We start from the raw sequence: 24,261 nt of genomic DNA on the forward strand, positions 1-24,261 counted from the left end.
AACCTATAGAGTAACCAGAACAACATATCAAATAACAAGTCCACAGTCAACAAACTACATAACATATAAGTACAACAATCACTATGGCAAAGCCACCCGAAACTTCTACGTACCTGACATGATAAACAAACTGCCATTCGACAACAGAAACCTAGGAACATACAGAGAGCTGAAACAGGTGCTGTATAAATATTATAGCGAGAATGAAAATTAGAGCAATTCCTGTTTCTCTCCCCCCCCACACACACACACCTATGACAAACCCCCACTCAAAAACCATCACTACAAGAACACAAAGAAACAAACACACCATGTCTAAATCCAACCCTATTTGCACAAAAAAAGAAGAAAAAAAAAGTTAAACTGTAATAGCAGTTGAAGTCTTCCAAGCACGTACCATCAGACAGTAAAATCAATACCTGGCTTGTGAGACCATTACAGGAACATAACCATGAAATCACCACCATTTATCATCTATTATCTTCCTCAGATAAGCTCTGCTAAGCTTCGAGGAAGAAAATTATTAACTTGCAAGTATCTGTTATTCACAATTGTAACATGTTATAAATATTATATATATATATAATTATTACAGCATCTATATATACAATTTATCTGAGACATAAAAAAAATAATAAAAATAACAATAAAAATTATTATTATTATTATTATTTATACACAGTCAAAACAAGATATCATTTAAACAACAATTTGATTAGAGATACAGAGCAATTCAGATTCTGCCCAAGAATCTAAGATTAGTCTGTCGTGTAGCATCCTAAAATATGGACTGTTTCAAGTAATGTTTTTTGTAGATCATATGGGGTCACTTCAAATAATGTTTAATTGCTGTAAATAGTTGGACAGCTTCTTTGAAATTGCACCAAATGCACCGAAAACTATTGGGAAGACTCGTGTGTTTAAGCCACAGCCGACCAACTTCGATTGCCAATCTCGATATTTAGTACTTTTTTTCCAGTTCTTTGTTGTTAATGTTGATATCACTGGATACTACGATATCAATAATCCAAACCTGTCGAATTTCGATAATTGTGATGTCAACTCTATTGTGTTCCAAATATCGATCAGTTTGTATTCTAAAGTCCCATAAAATTTCTGCTGTTTCGTTTTCCAGTGCTGTCTCTATTTTATGCTGCCACCAGTTATCAGAAGTAGGAAAGTCAAATTTTTTTGCATACATGTCAATGAATTATTTTGCTCAACTGATCATGGCGGTATTTTTAATCAGTTTGAGCTATCTTGCTGCAGGCTGATTTGATGTTCTACAGTCTCATCTTTCTGAACGCATTAGTATGCATTTTCTGTTATTATTGATGTTCGATTTTTTTTGCTTTGATTGCATTAGTTTGTAACGCTTGTTCTTGAGCTGCTGGAATAGCATAAAGAAAATTTATTATTATTATTATTATTATTATTATTATTATTATTATTATTATTATTATTATCTGAGACCTCCAGAGAGTCAAAAACTCATCAAGGGAGGCTATTCCTCACCCAAAGCAGCTGTCATACCTTCCCTTAAATTTATTCACATTAGAAGCACTCACTATCCCTAAAGGCGAACTATTCAACTCACTCACTCACTGCTCTGTGAGAGAAAAATCTAGCTCTTACCCCTTTCTTGACTGCGAACAAACTTAACTTCTATGAATGATCCCGTGTTCTCTCCCACCTTCCATATAACGAAAAAATTCACCAGCCGATATCCTATAACACCTATTCAGAAGTTCATAGACCTCTATCACATCATCCCCCCCCCCCATCTTTCTCCCGTTACCAAGATTCTGTAATCCACCTACTCACAATTTGTCCTCATAATCTAAATCCCATAATCCTAATATTATCTTTGTAACTCTTTGCACCCTATCGACAGCTTCTTTATCCTCTTGGAATACGGGAGACCAAATGTGGGTACAATGATTCTACCATCTTATCAAGGCCTAATAAAGAGGCAAAATAACTTCCCAATGTTCACTTCAACATTGTAATTTTCCTCTGAGTTGTATTTGCAACTTTTTCTATGCGACCTTTGAACTTCAAATTTCTATCCACCATTAGGCAAAGATCCATGCCTTATCAGTTTCATATAATATGCCACTGGAAATGTCATCACGCAAAAGTGCATAACTTTACGCTTACTTACATTAAACTGACAGCCATTATGTTTACCCAAATTTCCAACCTATTCAAATAATTTTGTAATTGTTGATTATCAGTAGCATCCTTGATTACCCTGCCTATCTTCGCATCATCGGCAAACAATTGCACATCTGATGTTAGACCCTGCTTGATGTCGTTAATGTACATATTGAACAATAATGGCCCAAGGATCTCTGAGGTACACCACTAGTTATCTTAAATCTGGCAGATTCACACACACTGTATATCACTTTTTGATAAATGCCTTAGAAAACTCCAACATTATCATAGTGTATCCATTCCCTTTATCCAACTCGGCCGTAATATTGTTATAAAATATGAGCAAACCCCTGTTGTTCCTCGCAGAGTATAGCATGTTTGTCTACCCATTTCTGTTTGCGAGTTCTTACCAACTACTGTACTCTAAAATCTTTACTACCACACCAGAGATGTTAATAGATCCGTAGTTAGACACATCAGTTTTTGCACTACCCATGTTCAATGGAACTGTCATACATTCCTGTGGTATCATTCCTGAGTTGAGACTCAAGGTATACAAATGCCTGAAAGGCCTAGCCAATTCAGCTGAACATTCCTTTACAAACGGGCTGATACTCCATCTGTCCCTATTGACAAATTCTTATCCAGGTTATGCAAGAGCTCTTCAACCTCATTTTCATGAACCTCTAACTCTTCATCCAACGTAGCAGTAGCACTGTGCACAATGCTGCATACACCTGGTTGACATATCTTAACAAAGTGTTTATTCATTAATCGAACAATTTCATTAGCTTCTGACACTAAAGTACGATCTGCCTTCAGTTAAGTTATTCTTCTACATTCATTCTTTCTTTTGCTTGTAGCATAACGATAAAATTATTTTGGAATTTTCTGAAAATAATTCTTTTCATTCTGGCCTGTGTAGCTCAGTAGAAGTGGCGTTTGCACTCTAAGAGGCTTCTCTGCACGAAGAAAGACTTGGGTTCAAGTCTAGTCGCCTACTGGAAGAACATTTTCTAAGTAATGTTCTTTTCGACCACTGATTATATACAAAACACATACAAACTGGGTTTAACTGGTCGAAGGTTTTTTTTTATTGTAAAGTAATAGGAAGAAGATTTTCGTTCTCGCAACATCAAAGAAGCTGCAGTAGTTATCCGTTGAAGAGGCAGCCTGGATGATCCTTAGTGACATATAAAAACGTCTCATAAGATCACTCAACACATCGAAGTTCAATTTTGCTGCCAATTATAGATCGTACATTTATAACAATGACTGATAACATACACGCTCCATGCGTTTGATGTAGCGTTTTTTTTTTTTTTTTTTTTTTATTTTAAATAATATTTGCAATTCGTTTATGTTTTAACCTGATATCCTTAGCTTGTTTTTTGATCTTTTTAAGCTGTGTGTGTCACCTTGTATGCCCAGACGAAGTCAACAGTTAATTCGGCGAAACTAGTGAGCTATTAGTTAAAAAGGCTTAGAAAATGTTATATAAAAACCCCAACCAGTTAAACCCACTTTATATGTGTTTTGTATAACATTTTCTAAGCCTTTTCTCGACCGGTTCCCGAATTAATCGATCTCTTGCACGGGCAAACGGGTTTTTTCTCCCTGAAAATCGGGTTTTTCGTCATGTAAACTCAAGAAAATTGGTTTGAACCTACGCTACTTTCAGACATTCAAAATATTGTGTTAGGGTTAGGGACCACGAGATGGCGGCACTTATTATCCGCTTTGTTCACTGCGTACCGATTAATTAGTGATAGCTTTGCGCCTGCTATTTCTGATTGGCTACCAGTAAAGATCGAACTGCTCACTCAATCTCCAAAAGTTAGAGATTGGGCTAAAACGGCTTCGTCTACTCCCTACACGGGAACAAAAAGGCGTTAGCCAATTTTATTTTTATTTATTTTTATTTACTTTTCATACTCCGATTTAGCTTTCTGCACAATACTCGTTACTTTTCTGGCCTTCATTTTATATATTTCATAACACCTCTCACTCTTCTCGCGATATTCTTTCCACATGATATTCTTCTTGTGGATCTCTTGCCTAATAAGGTTGCACATCCATTTCACTTCCAATCTATTTATTCTTCGAACACTAGGGATATATTCAGATACCGTCTCATTTAAGCAATTTTTCAAAGATTCCCATGCATTACTGACATATTTTCCATTCAGTAACTGATATCATGGGATCAAAAAAAGTCACTGTGACTTAAGATCAAAGTCACAGTGACTTTTGTTAGAAAAATAGGATATATATTCTGCTAATTTCCTTTTTAGTTCCATTAGTTCAAAAACAGATTGATAGTTTCACTGTCATGCAAAAGATGAAACAAATCAAATAACTCCTTTTATTCCCCTATAGGGAGTAGGCGAGGCCATTTTAGCCCTATCTAACAGAAGGACAGTTCAATCTTCTCTGGTTGCCAAAATTATTACTAATTATACACCGCATCCGGTGAAGAGAGATGGCTGACAAGTGCCGCCATCTCTTGGTCCCTAAGCCTAACATTATGTTTACTCTCCGAAAATAGTGTGGGTTTATTTTATTGAGTTTACAGGACAAAAAACCTGAGTTTTAGGGAGAAAAAAAGTTTGCCCATGTCAGAGATTGACTAACTGGGGAACAGGAATTCCTATAGTCTACAACTAGAATTGAGCTCACGGCACTCTTTCTTCGAGCAGTCTAGGGCCGTAGAGAGCACACTTCACTTTCACACAGCTAAATAGGCCCACTAGTCATACACTTCAGATAAAGAGTCCAACAAACCTCCTTGAAGATGTAATGGTTACTAGAAATCAAAGTACTAGAACTCTAATCTTTGCACTCCACGAAACAGTATAAAAAAAAAAAGGTTTTCTTGCGGAGTTCTTCTATTTGAGATCTTTGATGGTGTGCAACACCTGCCTTTCAGTTTTGGCGTTATAGGACAAAGCTGTTTTCTTTTGTGTTATAGGACAAAGCTATATATATATATAGATATAATGTGTGTGTGTGTGTGTGTGAAAAGTTTTTTACCTTGGGGATAATATATATTATATTAAGGATACTAAGTAATTTTATAAACTTAAATTTTTTTTACGCCTTCTCCCAAGTAAGCAAAACAATTAAGTTTGCGCCTGAACATAGTTCAAGTCTAAAGGTATTGCAACACCAGGACAACTCATTGTAAAGGTGGGTAAAGCTCTGATTACTATTCTCAGTATTTCCCATAATGTAAAACACATCTCACTAAGAGATGTATACTGTTATACATTATGGGTGTGTGTGTGTGGGGGGGGGTCACTACCCAGACCGGTTTCACACTCTCGAACAACTTACAGTGTTGACTGCTTTTTCTCCTATGCAGTCATGTATTGAAAGATTTCTTTAGTATTTACTCTCTCAACTCCTTTTGTACGATATATATTTCTATCCTATCCTACCTTTCATTTCTGTCATTACCTATAACCTACAAGTCGTCAGTCTGTCCTCAAAGGAAACACAAAAGTCACTCAGGGAAGGAAACAAAATTAAGTTATTGCAGGAAGTCCAGACTCGTCGAGGGCACCTACTCCACAACTCTTCACTAACTACATCTACTGCTTGTCACAACCCCCCCCCCCCACCCATAATGTATAACAGTATACTGTACATCGCTTAGTGAGATGTGTTTTACATTATGGGAAATACTAAGAATAATGATCAGAGCTTTACCCACCTTTACAACGAGTTGCCCTGGTGTTGCACTACCTTTAGACTTGAACTACGTTCAGGCGCAAACTTAATTGTTTTGCTTACTTGGGAGAAGGAGTAAAAAAACCAAGTTTATAAAATTACTTGGTATCCTTAATATAATATATATATATATATATATATATATATATATATATATATATATATATATATATATATATATATATATATATATATATATATATATACTGTATAGCAAAATTTTGACTGAACAGCAGAAAGAGGATGTGAGGATTTTTTTTTTTTTACCATCTTTTTTTTTTTTTTTTAAGTTCAACATAAACATGATTTTTATTCCTTGTATTCCAGAATGAGTTTCTGTAATCATTTTCTTATTTTACAACTGTTTTAACGAAACTTTCTGAGTTTAATAAATGCATTAAAAACAAGTAGAAATAGTCAACTACAGTGTAACGACCTTTATGGCATCTCTTCGTATAGATATCTTGTATTTATTTTTTTCCCTCCTCTCGAATTCTCCCTTCTTTTCATTGGCGTTTGTAAACACCAGCTGCTGTACATAATCAGTGTATTGCCTCATTTCCTGGCAGTGCCTACGCAGTCTCACTAACGGAATAACGTCATTAAGATCCGGATATTTTCAACACCAACGACAAACAGAAGATAGCGCTAAGTTTTAAGTCAGTTTATATACATACTCAGGATTTATTTTATGTACGGCAAGAATGGCGAGTAGGAATTACTTCAAGTCTAATTTCAGTTCGAATTGGAATAATAGATATTCAAAGTAAGTTTAAATTAATGAATATTACTTAAAATATATTTACAGCAAAATTTTATCTCAAAACGACTCAATAATATGGCACATTATCTGCCATCCGACTTTTGGTCTTGTTATGTGTAGGGTTAGTTGGTTTTGTTTTGTCGTCTGTATGTAGCCAAACTGAAGCCATATTATGAAATCCATATTTTTTTCTTTCAGGGTCAAGATGTTTTATTTTATTATGTTTTTCAATGAATCTTCCTTTATATTAAGAAAGCTGATAATTTAGGATAAACGCATACGATAATGAATGTGACCAACTCTGAACAATGTTTTCGTTGAACAGCATTCCTTATATAAATCATGATTAATAATATTAGGCTGTTTTAAGTAAGTTTAAAATAGTTCGACATTTGATGTATTAAACGTATATTAGATTCGTTCATATTTTAAATAGTGAAGAGCTGATGCAGGGCTTCCTCATTTGTCAGATTTTGCAGCATTTCCGCCTTTATTTTGATAGTAATCTTTCATACATATTTGAGAACTCTGCACTGACTCTAATAGCTCCGATTGTTTAATTATAATGAAATTAAGACATTTTGTCATAGTAGCCTGCGTGAATAAACGTGCATTATATTAAATGATTGGAAGAAGTTGTAATGATGGCAGGGGGAGTTGTACCGTCTAGGAATGGAGAATCTGAAAAATGGCAGTAGTGTTGAAGTTTTTCTTTGTTCGATTAAAAAAAAAAAAAGCAACCGTAGATCTCTCTCTCTCTCTCTCTCTCTCTCTCTCTCTCTCTCTCTCTCTCTCTCTCTCTCTCTCTCACTATTTTAAACAATAATATATGGTGTCAGAATTAGATACCGCAAGATGGTGGCAGTTGTTTCCCGTATTTTCTTCACTGGATGCCAGTTGAAGTCATGGATAATCTTGAGGTAGCTATCTGTGAGTGGCTAAGGGTGGAGGTTTGCTGCCATGTTTCTAAAAATTTGGGTTGAACGACCTCACTTATATCCTTTGAGGAATAAATTACATTAGCTATTTTTATTTTTATTTCTCTTTCTTTTTTAGTGTTCGAGATATTTGGTGTGAAGTTAAATTGTTACAATATATGATTAGTACCCTATTTTTCCGAGAAGGGTATCTTGAAGGGACGAAAATGAAATGTTTCGACATAGAGTCATGTAGTATTCATTGCAGAATGTTTCTACATATCGACACTACATATTCATATTCATTCACATACACATTCATCAAGAAGTCTTTATAATGACTTCTTGATGTTCCTGGGAGAGCCATTCTCTTCTGTCCAGTCCACTTACTGATTATCAGAACAATTTTCCAGCAACGTAAGTACTAACCTGCTACATGTTAGATAGCACTAGCAAATACCTTTTTGAAATATCAGAATATTACAGTATGTGCATTTTTGTTATTCACCACTGCTGTTATGTTCTAAAATGTAACTAATTTCAACTAGGTACCTTTGTAGTCTTGCAACAACACTTGTAGTTCCATGATATTAGATCACTATAAGAAAGATCATTATAAGTTCTATTCCAGTCGCAAACTAAAGGAATCCTTCTTTTAGACTTTTTTGCCGATTCCAAGTTAATCGATCTTTGACGTGACAAGTAAGGTTTTTAATCCGGAAACTCAGAAAAGCTGACTGTAGAACTCACACTATTTCAGAATACAATTCGAATTAGGGTTTCACGTCATATGAGGGCAGTTTTCTGCCGTACTATTTCCTCTGTGCCTTTAAAATCATTGGAATCCATGAGATCAGCCGTTGGTGACGGCTAAGGGTTGAAACTCAGGCCGCTCACCGATTTCCAAAAAATGTATGACCAAAAGAGTTCCGCCAAATCTTTTTCTGGATAACAACAACAACAACAACAACAAAAAAAAAAAAAAAAAAAACCTAAGCCTACTCCAGATATGAACTAGTTGATAATTTGATGCTCTTGCTTTGACATTCAGAGGCAAATTAGTATGAAACAAATTAGTAATTATATATATATATATATCGGTTTCTCTCTTTTGAGGAATAAAAAATTCGAATTTCCGAGAGAGAGAGAGAGAAACCTTCTACGCTATGTAGGACAGGCTTACCTTCACTTGAAAAGCCCTGATGAAGGTTCTTCACGACTTGCAACACTTTTTTTTTTTTTTTTTTAATAAATGCTATTAGCAAATTTAACTAGCTAGTAATACTGTTACTAAAGGATTATATGCAAGATATAGTTTGTCATCATTTATTTGAATATTAGTAAGACAGAGATGACAAAAACAGATTACAAAACACCACATAGAGTAAGACATTGGAATTATTAGAAGCATAGTTAAGGGGAGAGTCAAATGACATCAAAGTTGGAAGGGTAGTTATTAATGAAGGACTCTTCTTCAAGCAGACTTAGGAGGAATATTTCGTTGATCTGAAAAAAAAAAAAAAAAAAAAATATATATATATATATATATATATATATATATATATATATATATATATATATTGCTACTAACTCTCTGTTAACCTCTATTTGAATAAGGATAAACTCAAATAGAAGATGAAAAGAAACTAAAAATCCAATATGAAAATTTCTAAACAACGTACTAAAGCAACCAGAACTGCAAAAATATGAATAATTAAATTCTCACCTTATCACGGATTTTCTGCGAGACACAAAGAATGTAATTTTTCCTCTATGCAAAATAGTTGCTGTGCCTCATTAAGTGTTCATGTTTGGAGCTCCTATCTTAGAAAGGATATGACGTGCTTACGAAAGTGCCGAGAACGGTCAACAATATCCGAAATGAATGGCTACTCTTATGAAGAAAGACTTCGGGTTTGCAGATTTTGTAGGTTCTATATTGTAGAAGATTTAGTTGAAGTTATGGATATGAGCAAATTGAATTGTAAGGGTTTATTTTTGTTTTAAAGCAGAAATTGGGTACTAGGGAAATAGTTTAAAACTAGTAAATATTCTGAGTCATCAGAAGAAGAGATGAAATGGTTCGGACATGTGGAGAGGACTAATGCCATTCCAAAGCAAGCACTAGATTAAAATGGACTGATAACATCAAAAAATGGACAAATCCTTCCCTTTCTCAACTGACATCAAGAACAAGAGACCGAGATGATTGGAGGAGGCTAACAAAGAATATCACCCACCAGCCATGAGTGACCCAACGGTCCATTTAGGACTACGAGAGAGAAGAAGAAGAAGAAGAGTAAAGGATTAGTCTAGATAACCCTTTACTCTAGGTTAGATTTAGAAAAGAAATTTTATATTAGTTGCATGGGTGGAGTAAGGGTTCGATAAACTGGAAGTCCTACTCTAAAAATAAAACACTAGACCTTTTCAGGCCATTTCAGCCTTGTGGTATGCAGGGTAGTGGCCTCAAACCAAGTGACAATACTCATCTTCCTCTAAAAGAGTCATAATCATCCGTGCTCGGACCCACTGTCTAGTGGTGGTAGAGCAATAGCATTATCCACTCCGCCATCTAAGCCAATTGTACTTAGCTGCAGCACCCTTACTGTGAAAAGTTCTTTCTTATTGCTTTAGTATTTTACTGTTAATGATTGTATGAAAACGTCCGGTCCATTTTGCTCTTGAGATTTCTGTTTAATTCCGACATCAATGCTATTATTAAGCTTTGCTACTTTGCATCGGATTTCAGACTAACCATTATCATCTTAATGCACATGCATCTAATGCACGCCGATGCCTGATGGTATTCATATTTTCTGCCATTTCCTTTTGTTCGATTCCAAGTGATTCAAGTCTTGCAAACTCTTTGTATACTACTCCTGTACATCTACCCACTTTATTCCGTCTTTTTTTTTTACCAAACATCAAGTTGTTGTTTTTTAATTTTCGGAAATCGGTTCATCCTGCAGATATGTCAAAAAAAAAAAAAAAAGGTTGTTTCGCTGTGAATGTTTTCTGCATTGTACTTTTCTGTAGAGTTCTTCGTTCGTTATCTTTTGCACCCATCCATTTCGTAGAACCTTTCTGTGGCATATGTTCTTTATCGAATGTCAGTAACCTCACAGTCTTTGATCATACTCATATTCAAATCCATGAAGAGCTCACTTGAATGTGTTTATTTCCAGTACTCTTAACTTTGTGTCATGGGGTCGCTGCTTTACTTTTTCATATCTTATCCATTGCTTATAGGATTAATTTTGCTTTTGCTATTTGAAACCTTTTCTTTTTTATAATCCAAATTGTGCATCATATTACTCTTTAGATGCGTGAAACTTCTAATCTTTTCCATCTCTTGTCCCATGACGTTTATTCGCTTCATCCTCTTCTTAACGAATATCAATGTTTTAGTTTTCTAAAACATTGATATTCGTTTCTCTTCCATATCTCTTCCCTTCTTTACTTACCTTCAGCATTATTCTTTATAGTTCTTCATCTTCTAATAACTATGTCATCTGTAAATCTTAAATTATTGATTGTCGCACCTTAAATTAAAATTTCCCTTACGTTTTTCTTGTCTCATGCCTCGTTTTAGCAACATAAAACCATCTTCATTTTTTTAAAAATATTTCTCACAGCGTTCTCTCCATTATCATTGATATTCCAATAGATATATCAGGTTTCTGTCCACCCCATAAGATTCAGTTACAGACCATTCCGCTTTTTGATCTGTGCTGTCGAATGTTTTCAAAATTCAACAAAGCAGGCACGAAAATTTATTTCTACATAGTGCAGTAGTATTTGCTAAACCGTGCACCGCAGAATATTTTAAATTTTCGAAAAGTTTACTTATTTAAATTTTAAATCAGTAGTTTGGGCCTAACTACTTAATAATCGGAACTGTTAAGTACAATTAATCCCTTGAACAACGCTGGGATTAGGGGCGCCGATTCCCAGCGTTATTCGAAAATCCACGTATAACTTGTAACTCCCCGAAAACTTAACTGCTAATACTTAACTACTAAATACTAATAACAAAAGCCAGTAAAGGTAATGCTACCGTTGTCATTGATCGGACAGCATACCTGGAAAAAATGAACCAATTGGTATCCGACCATAACACATACCAAATTGTAAACTACAACCCCTACAAACCACATCAAAAAGAAAACAGAATTAATCAAATCACGTGGCCAGAGGAAACAAAAAAAAAAAAAATGCTAAACCGCATTATGCCGCTCTCCTAGAATTTATGGCCTGCAAAAAATACACAAAAACACCACTACGACCGATAATTGAAGGAATTGATAGCCAAGAAACTATCACTTAGCCAAGAAACTAGCGGGCCACACTCAAGGAGTTGGTAGGTCATTCCCCTCCTACATAAAAAGTACACAACAGTTCATAAACAAAATTAGAAACATCACACTGAACGACGAAGATTTATTAGTCAGCTCTGACATGACTGCCCTTTTCACTAATGTTCCGATCAGTGATACTATTCTTCTCTTACAGAACATATTTCCACTCGATATCACAGCCCTTTTTGCCCACGTACTCCGCTCCGGGCATTTCGCATGGCAAAATAATTTTTAGCGAACTTAACTTTTACATAGAAGACTTCGAGCAAAGAGCTCTAGATTCGTAGATTCGACCAGCTTAAAGCCCGAAGTCTGGCTCAGATATGCTGATGATATTTTCGCCATTTGCCCCACAGCCGCGAAACAGTAAATACATGCCTCAGTCACCTGAACAAACAACACAAACGTATTCAATTCGCCATCGAGATCGAAAACAACTCTCTTTCTTTCTAGACACACTTGTCACACGTTTTCCCTCAAGTTGCCTCTCCTTCACAGTCTTCCGCAATCTTGCACACACAGGTCATTACATACATAAACATTCATACCACCATCCAGCACAAAAATTAGGAGTCATCAGTACCCTCAAACGCATAGCCCTAACAATTTGCTTTGTCAACGAACAAGCTCTGAACCAAAAAATTGAAATTATTAACCGAACGTTTGTAAAAAATGGCTACTACAATAAAAAACAGTTCACAAGATCCTCCATAAAATGCCATTAAAAGCAATAAAGATTACAAGAATAACCATAGCCATACCACACATTAGGAGCATCTCGGAAAAAATAGATCGAACACTATTTAAATATAATATTAAGAAAATCTTCAAACCCCGGCAAAATTTGGAAGAACTAAGAAATTTACTTAGTTCTTCCAAAGATCCTCTTCCATACCTTGCCCACCGAGGGGTTTACAAAATTCAATGTACCCGTAACCTACCTTACATAGGGAAAACAGGATGCACCATCTCAATTAAAAAAGATGAACGCAAACGCCACATTAAATACCTCCCTCCCCCACTATGGTAAAACTGGCTTGTCAAATTCAAAGACGCCTGTGAAATGCTGAAACATCTTCCAAATCTGTACAAGAATGATGGATTAATTATTCCAAGAATTTGGAGGACTCATCCAGAACAACCCCAAACAGAAGAAAATCTTAATACGAGAAACTTTAGAAATTGTTTAATGTGGGTTTTTTTTTCCACCAGAGGTCAGGCTAGGGTAAATTATTATTATTATTATTATTATTATTATTATTATTATTATTATTATTATTATTATTATTATTATGTGACAGCTCCAGGGAGTCCAAATACTCATCGAGGGAGAGTGTGCCAACAGCATCGAACGATAAACCCTTTCCAACTACTAACCGCGCTCAAACTTGCTTATTTTTTTTGCGTGGGCCATTAGTAGCAGAACAAACATTTAGATTCAACTTATTTTTGTATAATGTAGTGTCATGTAGCATGTATTACATATGTATCTTTTCCTGATGATGACCTCCATACAGAGGTCGAAAGTCGAATGTTACTTTCTTAATAATAAGCAAAGCAATTATTCTAACACGTATGTTGTGTCCATAAATTCTTCACTATGAATGCATGAAGACTAATGGCCTACTTTTAACCGGAAGCCTTACGGATAACGTAAACAGTTGATTAACACATATTTTGTGTGGTATGTATTATATACTATATTCTTACAGTAAAAATAAGGAAGTAAGAATACTTTTACAGTTCTGTACTGTATTTATCGATACGGTAAGTTTAGGTTGTCTGTATACAAGATGAATTCTGTCTAGTACCTACTACATCAATATTGTCTTATACAAAACACTGTAGATATTATACTTATTACTAAACTCTACACATCAAAAATGAAAAGATAATGTAAAAAAGAAATTATTCATATTTATTTAGAGGTATATGATTGATGCATTAATGACGAAGAAGCATCAGTATGGATGCTTCTTCGTCATCAAGAAGCTTTGCCTAGGGCAGTGGTGTACAACTTTTTTTACTACGCGAGCTACTTTTCTATAAAAAGTTATTCGGCGATCTACTCTCTTATATAGATCACGTTACCCCAACCTGATATCTGATCACGCACAAATAAACAACTAAAAAAAATACACAACTAAAAACTTTATTTGTGTATTTAAAAATTTATTTATCACTTTTAATTATTTTAATACAACAAATATATATATATATATATATATATATATATATATATATATATATTGGAATAAAATATTTATTTCTCTATTTTGGAAAACCAAAGTTAGAAAAGAGAACAGACTGATTACAAACTCACAAGTTACAGGAAATGCTGGTTGATTAAAAAAAAAAAAAAGTTAATGTGAAATTTGGCATTGTTTGGACCTCGCAATATTTTCATAGTCAAGTTGATATGAAGAAGTGGCCAATCGCAGACAATCATCCAAATGATCATTTGTAATTTGGTTTCTTAATTGATTTTTTATGACGATATTTGAAAAAGCGGATTCTGACAAGTATGTGATCCGAAACACGACAGAATTTTTCGCGCAATATCAGTTAATATTGGGAGTTTTTCGTGTGCATAGTTCCAAATCACTTCATTGTTTATTGATTTTAAATGTAAACTATTCTGAATGTTTAATTATCTCAAGTTCTACTTCAGCTTGGTTTATATCAAACAGCCCACTAATTTTATTTGAATTTCTGTGATGTTCAAGTTTTCTTGAAATGGATTATTGATAAAAGATATAATCATTTCTGTTTTATTAAAATCTTTAAATCTTGAATTTATTTCTTCCTGAAATTTTTAATAAATAAGGGAGATGTCTAAATTCCCAGTCATTTATATTTTTCTTTAATAAAAGTAAGTATTGTTGGAAAGTTTTTATTGAACTTAACATGTCAATTAAATTTTTATCTCTACCTTGTAACTCTAAATTTAAATTGCTTAATTTCGTACAGAAATCTACTAAAAATGATAAGTGATTTTATCACTCAATTGTGGATAAATATCTCCTTTTTCATCAAGAAAAATTTTTATATCGTTAATTCATACAAGAAATCTTTCTAAAAATTGACTTCTGCTGAGCCAGCGAACAACAGAAGTTCTATCATCATCTGCCTGTAATTTAAATAACCGCCGTTGCAGGGCTTTTCCTCGAACAGAATTGACAATTTTAAATGTAATATGCAAAACATCTTTTGTGTTTAATCTTTTACTACATAGTACTTGTTGGTGAATAATACAGTGGTACGTTAAAAAATCTGGATATTTGTCATCGTTTTTACATAATGAAATGAAGCCTGATTTATTACCTATCATTGCAGGAGCACCTTCAGTAGTAATAGACACAAGTTTAAAAAGCGGAAGTTTGTGTTGTTTCACAAACTCATCAAATGCCGAAAAAATGTCTTCTCCCCTAGTTCTTCCCAATAATGGTATACTTTTCAAAAGTTCTTCTTTACTTGAATAATCTTGAAATACCATGCGAATAAATACCATTAACTTAGCAATATCAGTGAAGTCGTTTGATTCATCAAATTGTAATGAAAACGCAACACACTGGTGAATGTCTGACATTAAACTGGCCTGGAAACTTTCCTCCGGCAATTGGAACTCTTCCTTTCGGCAATTTGAAACCTTGTCTGCAGCCTAGAAGTAGTCTCTCTCTAGCGACGTCTTGAACCGAGAAGCTCCTTTCTGGAAGCGGGAAACTCCTCTCTCAAGCGACGTGGATTCGGGCAGTCTCTGTCTCTCTGACGGCGACTCTGGACCGGGCGGCCTCCTCTCTGACAGCAACCTGGAACCTTCTGCTTGCTTCATTCCCTTTTTGTTAAGCATCCTCTGAGACCTCGCATGAAGTTTGGTAACCCCCCAAAGAATCGGTATGAGTCTTTCATCTTAAGTTTCAAGTTCGGCACGCCTTTTGTTCTCCTCTGCTTTCTTTTGATTGTAAGTTGTCTGCCATCGGAAAGTTGTTTGAACTCTTTCTGACTGACTTCGGAGATGTTTACACTTAGAGCCTGCAAGCCTTTCTCATACATACAAGTTTCAATAACAATCTTTCTATGTACAGCTTCGGCGACAAAAACATTGCCTTTGTTTTTAACCACCTCACTGGTCATTATGGATCAAATACGCATCATCATATGCTTCATATCCATCATATATTTCAATATAATATCAATGGTATTACAATTTTAATATGCACTTCGCATCCATGATAAATTTGATGTCTATAGACGTCTTGGCCGGTAGCATGATTAAAACTCTAACATTTAATATTCTTATTAAAGCAGTATATACAGTTAGCTTCAAAAGAGTTATTTACAGAAACATCTAATACAAACTATACCGAGACAAAGTTTATTTTTTTACAATATTCACATGGGACTTAACCTAAGTAAAAAATCGGTGTAATGTGCTTTGGAATATTTAATATTTAAGCTACAATCGAGTATTTATACTTTGCTTATAATCGTATTCACTCGGCTCGTTGTTTGACTTCCACTGATCCAAATTAATTCATTTACCCGGACTTATAATAAAATTACTGATTTGACAATTTTAAGAAAAATAAATAATACACTTAAAGCGAATTAATAATAATACAGAATAATGATAAATAAAATATTATGTTTTCAGTTTTAATTAAATTTGTAAGTAAGGAGAGATACACAAGATATCGACCAAAAATCGCTCCGGGATCGACCTGTCGATCGCGATCGACGGGTTGAACACCCCTGACCTAGGGCAATCGATACGATTGCTTCGCGGTAGCCTAGCTTATACACTAATGAATGAATCGTTATAAAATTTTATTTTATGCTAATTAATTAATTTAACTAATTAATAACAGTTAATTTTATGCAGTTATGATTTAATATTGTATCTTTACGTTTTTTACATTTCTCTCGACTGCGAATGGTGCCACGTACGATCTGTAAGTGTTTGTGCGCCGCGTACAAGTGTTGATAAATTTTCACTTTTTATAATAGAGTTGTGTATATTTTATGGTAATAAATGATAAACTAGATTAGTATCTACGTATATTTTATGCATTCATGACATACCTAACTTTTTTCTAAATTTTTTTCGATATTTCTAAGCTACGCGGTTCGTCTGAGAGTTTTTTCAAATTGTCGCAAATCTCAGAAACATTTCCATCATCATCATCATCAAATTCCTGCCATGTACCCTCAAGGGGTGTACAGGATATGATAGTACTACATGAAAAAATTACATCATTACTTACTTACTTCCTATCTACAATTTTCCTCCAAATCAGTCTGTTACTTGTCAAGACTCCAACATTATTAGATCTTATATTTCTATCGTCTAAGGCACTTTGTACCGTATCAATCCACCTACATCTTGGTCTTCCTCTGGGTCGTTTTGCTGCTAATCTGGCAGAGAACATTTGTTTTACTAATCTTTCTTTGCCAATTCAGTTTAAGTGACCATACCACCTGAGATTAGCTCTGCTAACGTATTCCTGGATGCTGACAATGTCAAGTTCTTTCCTAATATCCTCGTTTTTAATGTGATATTGCCATTGATGCCATCTGTTCACGCCTATAATCTTTCTCAGGACTCTCATATCTGCGGTCTCTAGTCTTTGGTCAAGTATTTTACTTCTGACCCAGATGGATCTGATCTGAGAAACATTTCCCAATATATTTATTAAAAAAAAAAAAAAAAAACGTTTAAGTGGACCCGCGTAGTTTAAACCCTCGTTCTTCAAGGGTCGACTGTACTTCATTTTGGCCTAGGGGCGGGATGAAGAAATTACTGAGACACTGAGGGTACCATGAACCGCTAAAGTTTGGGAACATCTGCCGTAATTCTTTCTCCGCTGTTGATCTTAACATTAACATTAATTGGCGTACAGTACTCCTATCTCTTCTGAATTCTGTTTGGTCATCTAGATTTTCTTCCATGTTTCCTTATTCTTTCTATTAATATCATCACAAGTACAAAAACAATTGTCAGAGTCATGTTCACACACGACTAGCGCAATTGTTTGGTCATTTTGGCAATTCATTTTGTTTCCTTCTTGGGAACGGGTATTAGAATATATCTTGATTATTTTTGCTTTCCTTTAATTCTGATGTTACACAACCTGTGTAATTCTTCTTTCATCATCTCGTCACCATGTGTCAGCATATCCCTAATGATCTCGTCATTCCCGGGGATTTTATAGTTCTTGAAACACTTTACTGCATTTACCCCTACATTTATGTCTTTCCCTTTTGTGCTTGGCGGTGATATTTCTTTCAGTCATCAGTTAACCTCTTTTGAACCTAAACACCTTTATATAATATACAACTTATATATTATATAAGTTATATAACAATTATATAACTTATATAATATATAACTCTGACCAGTGCCGTAACGAGGGCGTGGAGAAAGAGGCGCCCGCCACGGGCGCAATTAGGTTTGGGGCGCAAAACGTAAAAAATAAAAATAAATAAATAGACATAAAAGTCCGCTATTTTATACTGTATTTTTAAATTTCGGCAATACGCCGCTTTAGACACACAAATTCTGCAACACACTGCAACTCATTCTGATGGAGTTAATAGTAAGTATTTAACACATTGCGATGGAGTTAATAGTAAGTATTTAACCTCTGCTACTAATGGCGCGCGCAAAAAGTTAAACAAGTTTGATCTCGGTTAGTAGTTGGAAGGGGTGGTCAATCGTTCGATGCTGTTGGCAGACTCTCCCTCGATTAGTCTTTGGACTCCCTGGAGGTGTCATATAATAATGATTTAAATTTTTCAAAATTTTTGTCATTTTTGGGTTAGGGGGCGCAAGTTAGAAACTTGCCACAGGTGCTTCATACCCTCGTTACTGTACTGACTCTGACTGACCAGTATCTTGTTACACACACACACACACACACTCTCTCTCTCTCTCTCTCTCTCTCCTATTTCTTCTGTGATAATCAAGATTCACCCTCTTCATTTTTTATAGTTCTCTTCTTGGACTCCATTTTGGACTCCATTTCTTTTTGTGGAATCTTGTATACTAACATTGTGTCGTATTCATACTAATACTGTTTGTTTGTTTGTTTTTTGTATATCATGAAATTTTTAGACACACGCGCGCGCGTGTGTGTGTGATGTCAGCATTGTAGCCTGATAAAACTTAGCTTAAAAGAGGTCAATCAGTCCGCCTGACCTGCCATTCATACCTGTAGTTGACTGCTCCCAAAGATCCATCGTATAATATTTATAATTGTAAAACTGAATAACTAAAATTGACAGCCGAGAAAGAGTTAATTTTCACAAATACACTGTTGGTACTAGGAAACAAAAACAATAAAATTACTTTAATGAGAAACATATTTAAAAATAATAATAATAACCATATGCGAAGTAGCATATAATAAAATATTATACACGATTCACATATAAAGTTCTTACAGTGTTGCCAATTTAAAGTTTACAGTCTTTATAGTTTTATCAATGCCTATCGTCATTATCAGAGAAATATTATATAAAAACAAAACGGTACCAAACTAAATTCTAAACGCAGACTTGCTGTTGCACATACAGTTAAATAAAGTTCCTTGCGATTTCGCATTTTTGATAGTAATCCCATATATGAAGGATTCAGCGTATAGTACATGAGTAGGAAAGTTGAAAAGAAACTTGCTAACATTGGATTTTGAAGACCTGTGGAATGTATTCTTTAGGAAATTCTCAAGAGGGAGAACTGTTCCAGAAAATAGCAGTTGAACGAACAGGGAATGAAGAGGAAGAAAAATGTGTTAAGTAAGTTTGCGTTTAATAACTGATTTATAAAAGAGTGAAGGGAATTATTGATGTCAGTTTTAATGAACAATGATCATGGAAATATTTGAGAAAATGTATACAGCAGACGCAATGCCGGTGTGAAAGAGAGTGGAGTGAATTGATGAGATGAGTCAAGAACCTAATTGCTGCTCTATACTGAGTCAAGAGTTTTTAGGGACTCTTAATGGTTGAACATCATTGAGATTTGTATAAAATTTATAGCTGTTCAGAAGTAAAGTAATGCCCTGAGCAAATGGAGAAATAAAGCTTTTTTTTTTAATACTGAGGAGGAAGCGATATTTGGTGTTTATGCGATGTGAGAGTGGATGTTAGATTAATCCTAAGATGAGAAATCTCATCTTGTCTAGAGATTTTGGTATTGTCAAATGTAAGACTGGAAGAAGAATGTTCTTTTCTGTAATAAATAAAACAGGATAAGTTTTTCTGTCATTGAAATATAGGATTATCAGTATTTCATTGAAGACTAGTTTGGAGATCAGAATTTCTGATTGCCAGAGATGATATCGCAATTTTTTTTTTTTTTTTTTCATATGAGAAAGAGGAGGGGTGTAGTGTAGTGTCATCAGCAGAACTGTCATTTGACTTCTTTAGTGTCAACTGGAGAATGTTGTCGATGTATACGAGGGAGAAATAAAGATAAAAGCACAGAACCTCGTGGAACATCATCAGCTTTAGTTGCAAAGTTTGAAGATAAAGATCCATCTGCCATCAGACGTAATATGCAACCATTATGTAGGCTTTTCAAACCAATCAAATTAGATATCAAGAGCAATCGCTTTAGATTCCATAAGCAAGAAGGCTACCTGCTTATCAATCCTGTCCTATTCCCTTAGCCATACGGCTGGTGGGGGATAGCTGTATGCTACCATACTAAGGAGATGATTATGTTGCTTTCTTTGCCGTAGTATATTTTATGACCCTAGCCGTTTGTGTCACGGGACCGGTTTACCTGTTTTGAGGGATGAAAAACCTAAGTTACCGAAAGAAAAAACCTTCACCCCTGTATGAGACAGGCTAACACTCACCTTTAGTCGAAAGTGACCAGATAAAGGTTCTTCGCGTCACGGGCAGGAATCGAGCCCAGGTCTTTCCTACTAAAGGGCTTCGTCTATACTGACTGAGCTACGAAGGCTCCTAGCAGATCCATATTAGCGATCGTTTATTAGTTGACAGGTTTCAAGTTAAGGATTTCAACCGTTGGTTATTGGATATGATAGATGAACGCCCACAATTATGTAAGACTTCTGGATAATGCAACACTAGATTATGACAGTTTTGCAGAATAGATCGCATTAAATGTGTCCTTAATAATACAATGGACTTGGTCATCATGGGTTCTGTTCCTGACCATGACATAAACCTCCATGGAGTCAAAAGACTCATTACGAGAGATCCCGTTATCACACACACACACACAGTTTATCATACCGTGCCTTAAATTGTCTCTGCGCTCACCACCACACTCTTGGGCAATGCATTTTAATCACTCTCCATGCAAAAATCCTGCTACTCACCCCCTTGCTCACACTTTCCTTATACAGTTTTCAGGGATGACCTCTTGTTCTCTTCCTATCTTTATCCACTCTATATAAAACATTAATCTGACAATGACCCTTTAACAGCTTATATGTGTCGATAATATCCCCTCCCCCTCTCCTCCTTCTTTCTATATAATAAGACCAAGGGAGGACTCAGCATGTTGCTGATGTAGTTTGTAGATACCCAGTTTAGGTTTATTTGAAATACAGTTCTGTCCCCAATACTTAATCCAGCACAGTGTATTTTCTACCGGAAATCTAAAGAGCCAGATCATCTGAGTGAACAAAGACCTTGAATTGGCATAGAGCAGTGTTTCTCAAAGTGTGGTACGCGAACCCCCGGGGGTACGAGAAAGGTCTTCAGGGGGTCCGTGGCAATTTTCGGCTATGCATCATTAACGCATGGAATAAAATTTAAGTTTGAGATCGTAAAATGTTCCTATTGTATCATTGAATAAGGTACAGAGACATCTGCAGGCTGTGTAATATGTTTCTCAACATATTACACAGCAATTAGAGACAACTGGGTAAAAACGGCACTAACTAATGAATCGCATGACCCCTCCCACATAAAATGCTGTATAGTAGACAATCAAAACCATATGGTGCACCGGCAACATATGGTTTTGTTTGAGTGAACGTGTTAAAACTAAGAAATATATAGTGAATGTGTTTCAGATATTATATAAGGAATTCGGTTGAAGAGAATTAGCATTTCAACTGAACTGTCGGCTTGCCTTTGTCAATTAGTAGCGCGATCTTTTGTTAATACCGCACCAATCATATGAACGTCTTCATAGCTGCTTTATCTCTACTGGCCTACCATTGCTGTCTGTTTCGAGTTCTGCTTTCACTAGCCATTTGTTGAAGGACTGTTCGTTAAATACGATAACTTTTTTTAGCTTTCAAATTCTTAAGTATGGATCACTGGTTAAAGACTGGATTTTTAAAATGCGCAAAAGAGAGGAACATAGTAGATACAAGTAGCTGTCAGCAACAAGAAAATGTTGATATTGTATCTGGATCAAGTGAAATTGATAAGTGTGTGTCGTCTGACATCTCTAAAGAACCAACTAGGAAGAAGATGAGAAAACTTCGTAAGTACGATATAAATTACTTGAAATGTGGATTTTCATGGACGGGAAATGAAGAGGAACCTATTCCATTATGTGTAATTTGCGGTGAAACTTTAAAAAATGAAACATGAAACCATGTAATTTAAATCGCCATTTTGAATCGAAACATAATGAATGCAAGGACAAACCTATCGAATTTTTTCAAAGTAAACTAAAAAAGTTAAAAGAATCTCAAAAAGTGAGGTTGATCATGTCAGGAGGTGAAAACATGAAGGCTTTAGAAGCTCCATATGGTGTGTCGCTATTAATAGCAAAAAGTGGTGCAGCGGAAACAATTGGTGAAACTTTGGTCAAGCCTGCAGCAAAAATAATAGCAGAATTTATGATCGGAGATAATGCAGAAAGATCTTTTGATCGGATTTGCCAAATAGTACTGTTCATCTTAGAATCACTGAAATGGCTGAAAATATAAAACAAACATTGTTATCCGATATACGTAAGAGTCGTATGCGTTGCAGGTAGATGAATCCACCGACATTACAAATTTTGCAAATCTTCTAGTGTTCATTAGGTACGAAAAAAATCAAAAAATTCATGACGACCTTTTATATTGCCAACCCTTGCCAGAACATACAACAGGAGAAGAAATATTCAACAGTATAAATATCTTTATGCATCAAAACAAGCTTAATTGGAAACGTTGTGTTGGAATAAGCACGGACGGAGCGAAATCCATGGTCGGATCTAAAAAAGGGCTTGTTTCAAGGATTCAAGTTGTTGCACCAAATGCAAAGTCGACACACTGCTGCATACACAGGGAGGCTTTGGCTACACATATGATGTCTACAGACCTAAGAAAAGTTCTTGATGAAGCTGTAAAAATCATAAATTATATTAAAGGCCGTCCTCTAAACGCCAGGCTTTTCTCTCAACTTAGCAAAGAAATGGGAAGCAACTATACACAACTTCTTTTCCATTCCGATGTTCGTTGGCTTTCTCGTGGAAAAGTCCTTACTCGTTTATTTGAACTTCGGAATGAACTACAAGTTTGAATTCAAATTCAAACTTGATGAAAAATTTGAATTGAAAAAGTATTTACATAATTGGAAATGGCTCAGGCAATTAGCGTACCTGGCAGATATATTTACTGTATTAAATAGTTTTAATTTATCTTTACAAGGCAAGGAAATTTCTATATTTCATGTCCAAGATAAAGTGAACGCCACGTTGGCAAAAATGAAGTTATGGCAAAAGCGGGTTGGTAATGGAGAATTTGACGCGTTTCCATCGCTTCATGAATTGCTCGCAAGTTCAAAGAACAAATTGATGATGATGTGAAAATTACTATCATGCAGCATTTAAAAAGTTTACAAATGAATCTAGAAAAGTATTTCCCTGAATTGGACATTAATATTGAGTGGATAAGATACCCTTTCAATAAAAACAAATTCATGCCAAAGGGTCTATCGTCAATAGAAGAACAACTTTTAGAACTAGCTTCTGATGGTTTCCTAAAAAATAAATACAGCGAGAATACGTTATCATCATTTTGGCTACAAATACAGAATGAATTTCCTGAATTAACAGATAAAGCTCTAAGGTTCATTTTTCTATTTCCAAGTTCATATCTGTGCGAAGTTGGATTTTTGGCCCTTGTAGATATTAAGACGAAGAAGAGGAATCGCATTATAGATGTCGAACCGCATCTGAGATTGAAATTAACAACTATAGAGCCAAAGTTTGCTGAAATTTTATCTCACCATAAGCAAATTCACTCCTCTCATTGATGATAAATTATTTCGAGTAAGTAAAACTTTATAGTATCTTTATAAAGTTTGTTCTATTAAAAATAAATCATATTTTTTGTTTACATGAACA

The 24,261-nt window shown here is 35.0% G+C and overlaps 1 protein-coding gene across 2 annotated transcripts in view; it reads left to right on the top strand.

Moving 5' to 3' along the window:
* Positions 1–6,510: 6,510 nt before the first annotated feature.
* Positions 6,511–24,261, top strand: part of LOC150105889 (RNA-binding protein 1-like) — an 80,223-nt gene continuing 62,472 nt past the window's right edge. For both annotated transcript variants that reach the window (XR_016548460.1, XM_090394382.1), the window contains exon 1: positions 6,511–6,658. Coding sequence is in view for 1 of the 2 variants with exons in the window: in XM_090394382.1 (XP_090250508.1) it covers positions 6,597–6,658 (62 nt within the window). In the remaining variant the exon portion in view is untranslated. The remainder of the gene's footprint in view (positions 6,659–24,261) is intronic.

The sequence above is a fragment of the Typopeltis vanoorti genome, chromosome 6 (assembly GCF_054136105.1).
Source record: "Typopeltis vanoorti isolate ZY-2024b chromosome 6, IOZ_Tvanoo_1.0, whole genome shotgun sequence".
Taxonomy (NCBI): Eukaryota; Metazoa; Arthropoda; class Arachnida; order Uropygi; family Thelyphonidae; genus Typopeltis; species Typopeltis vanoorti.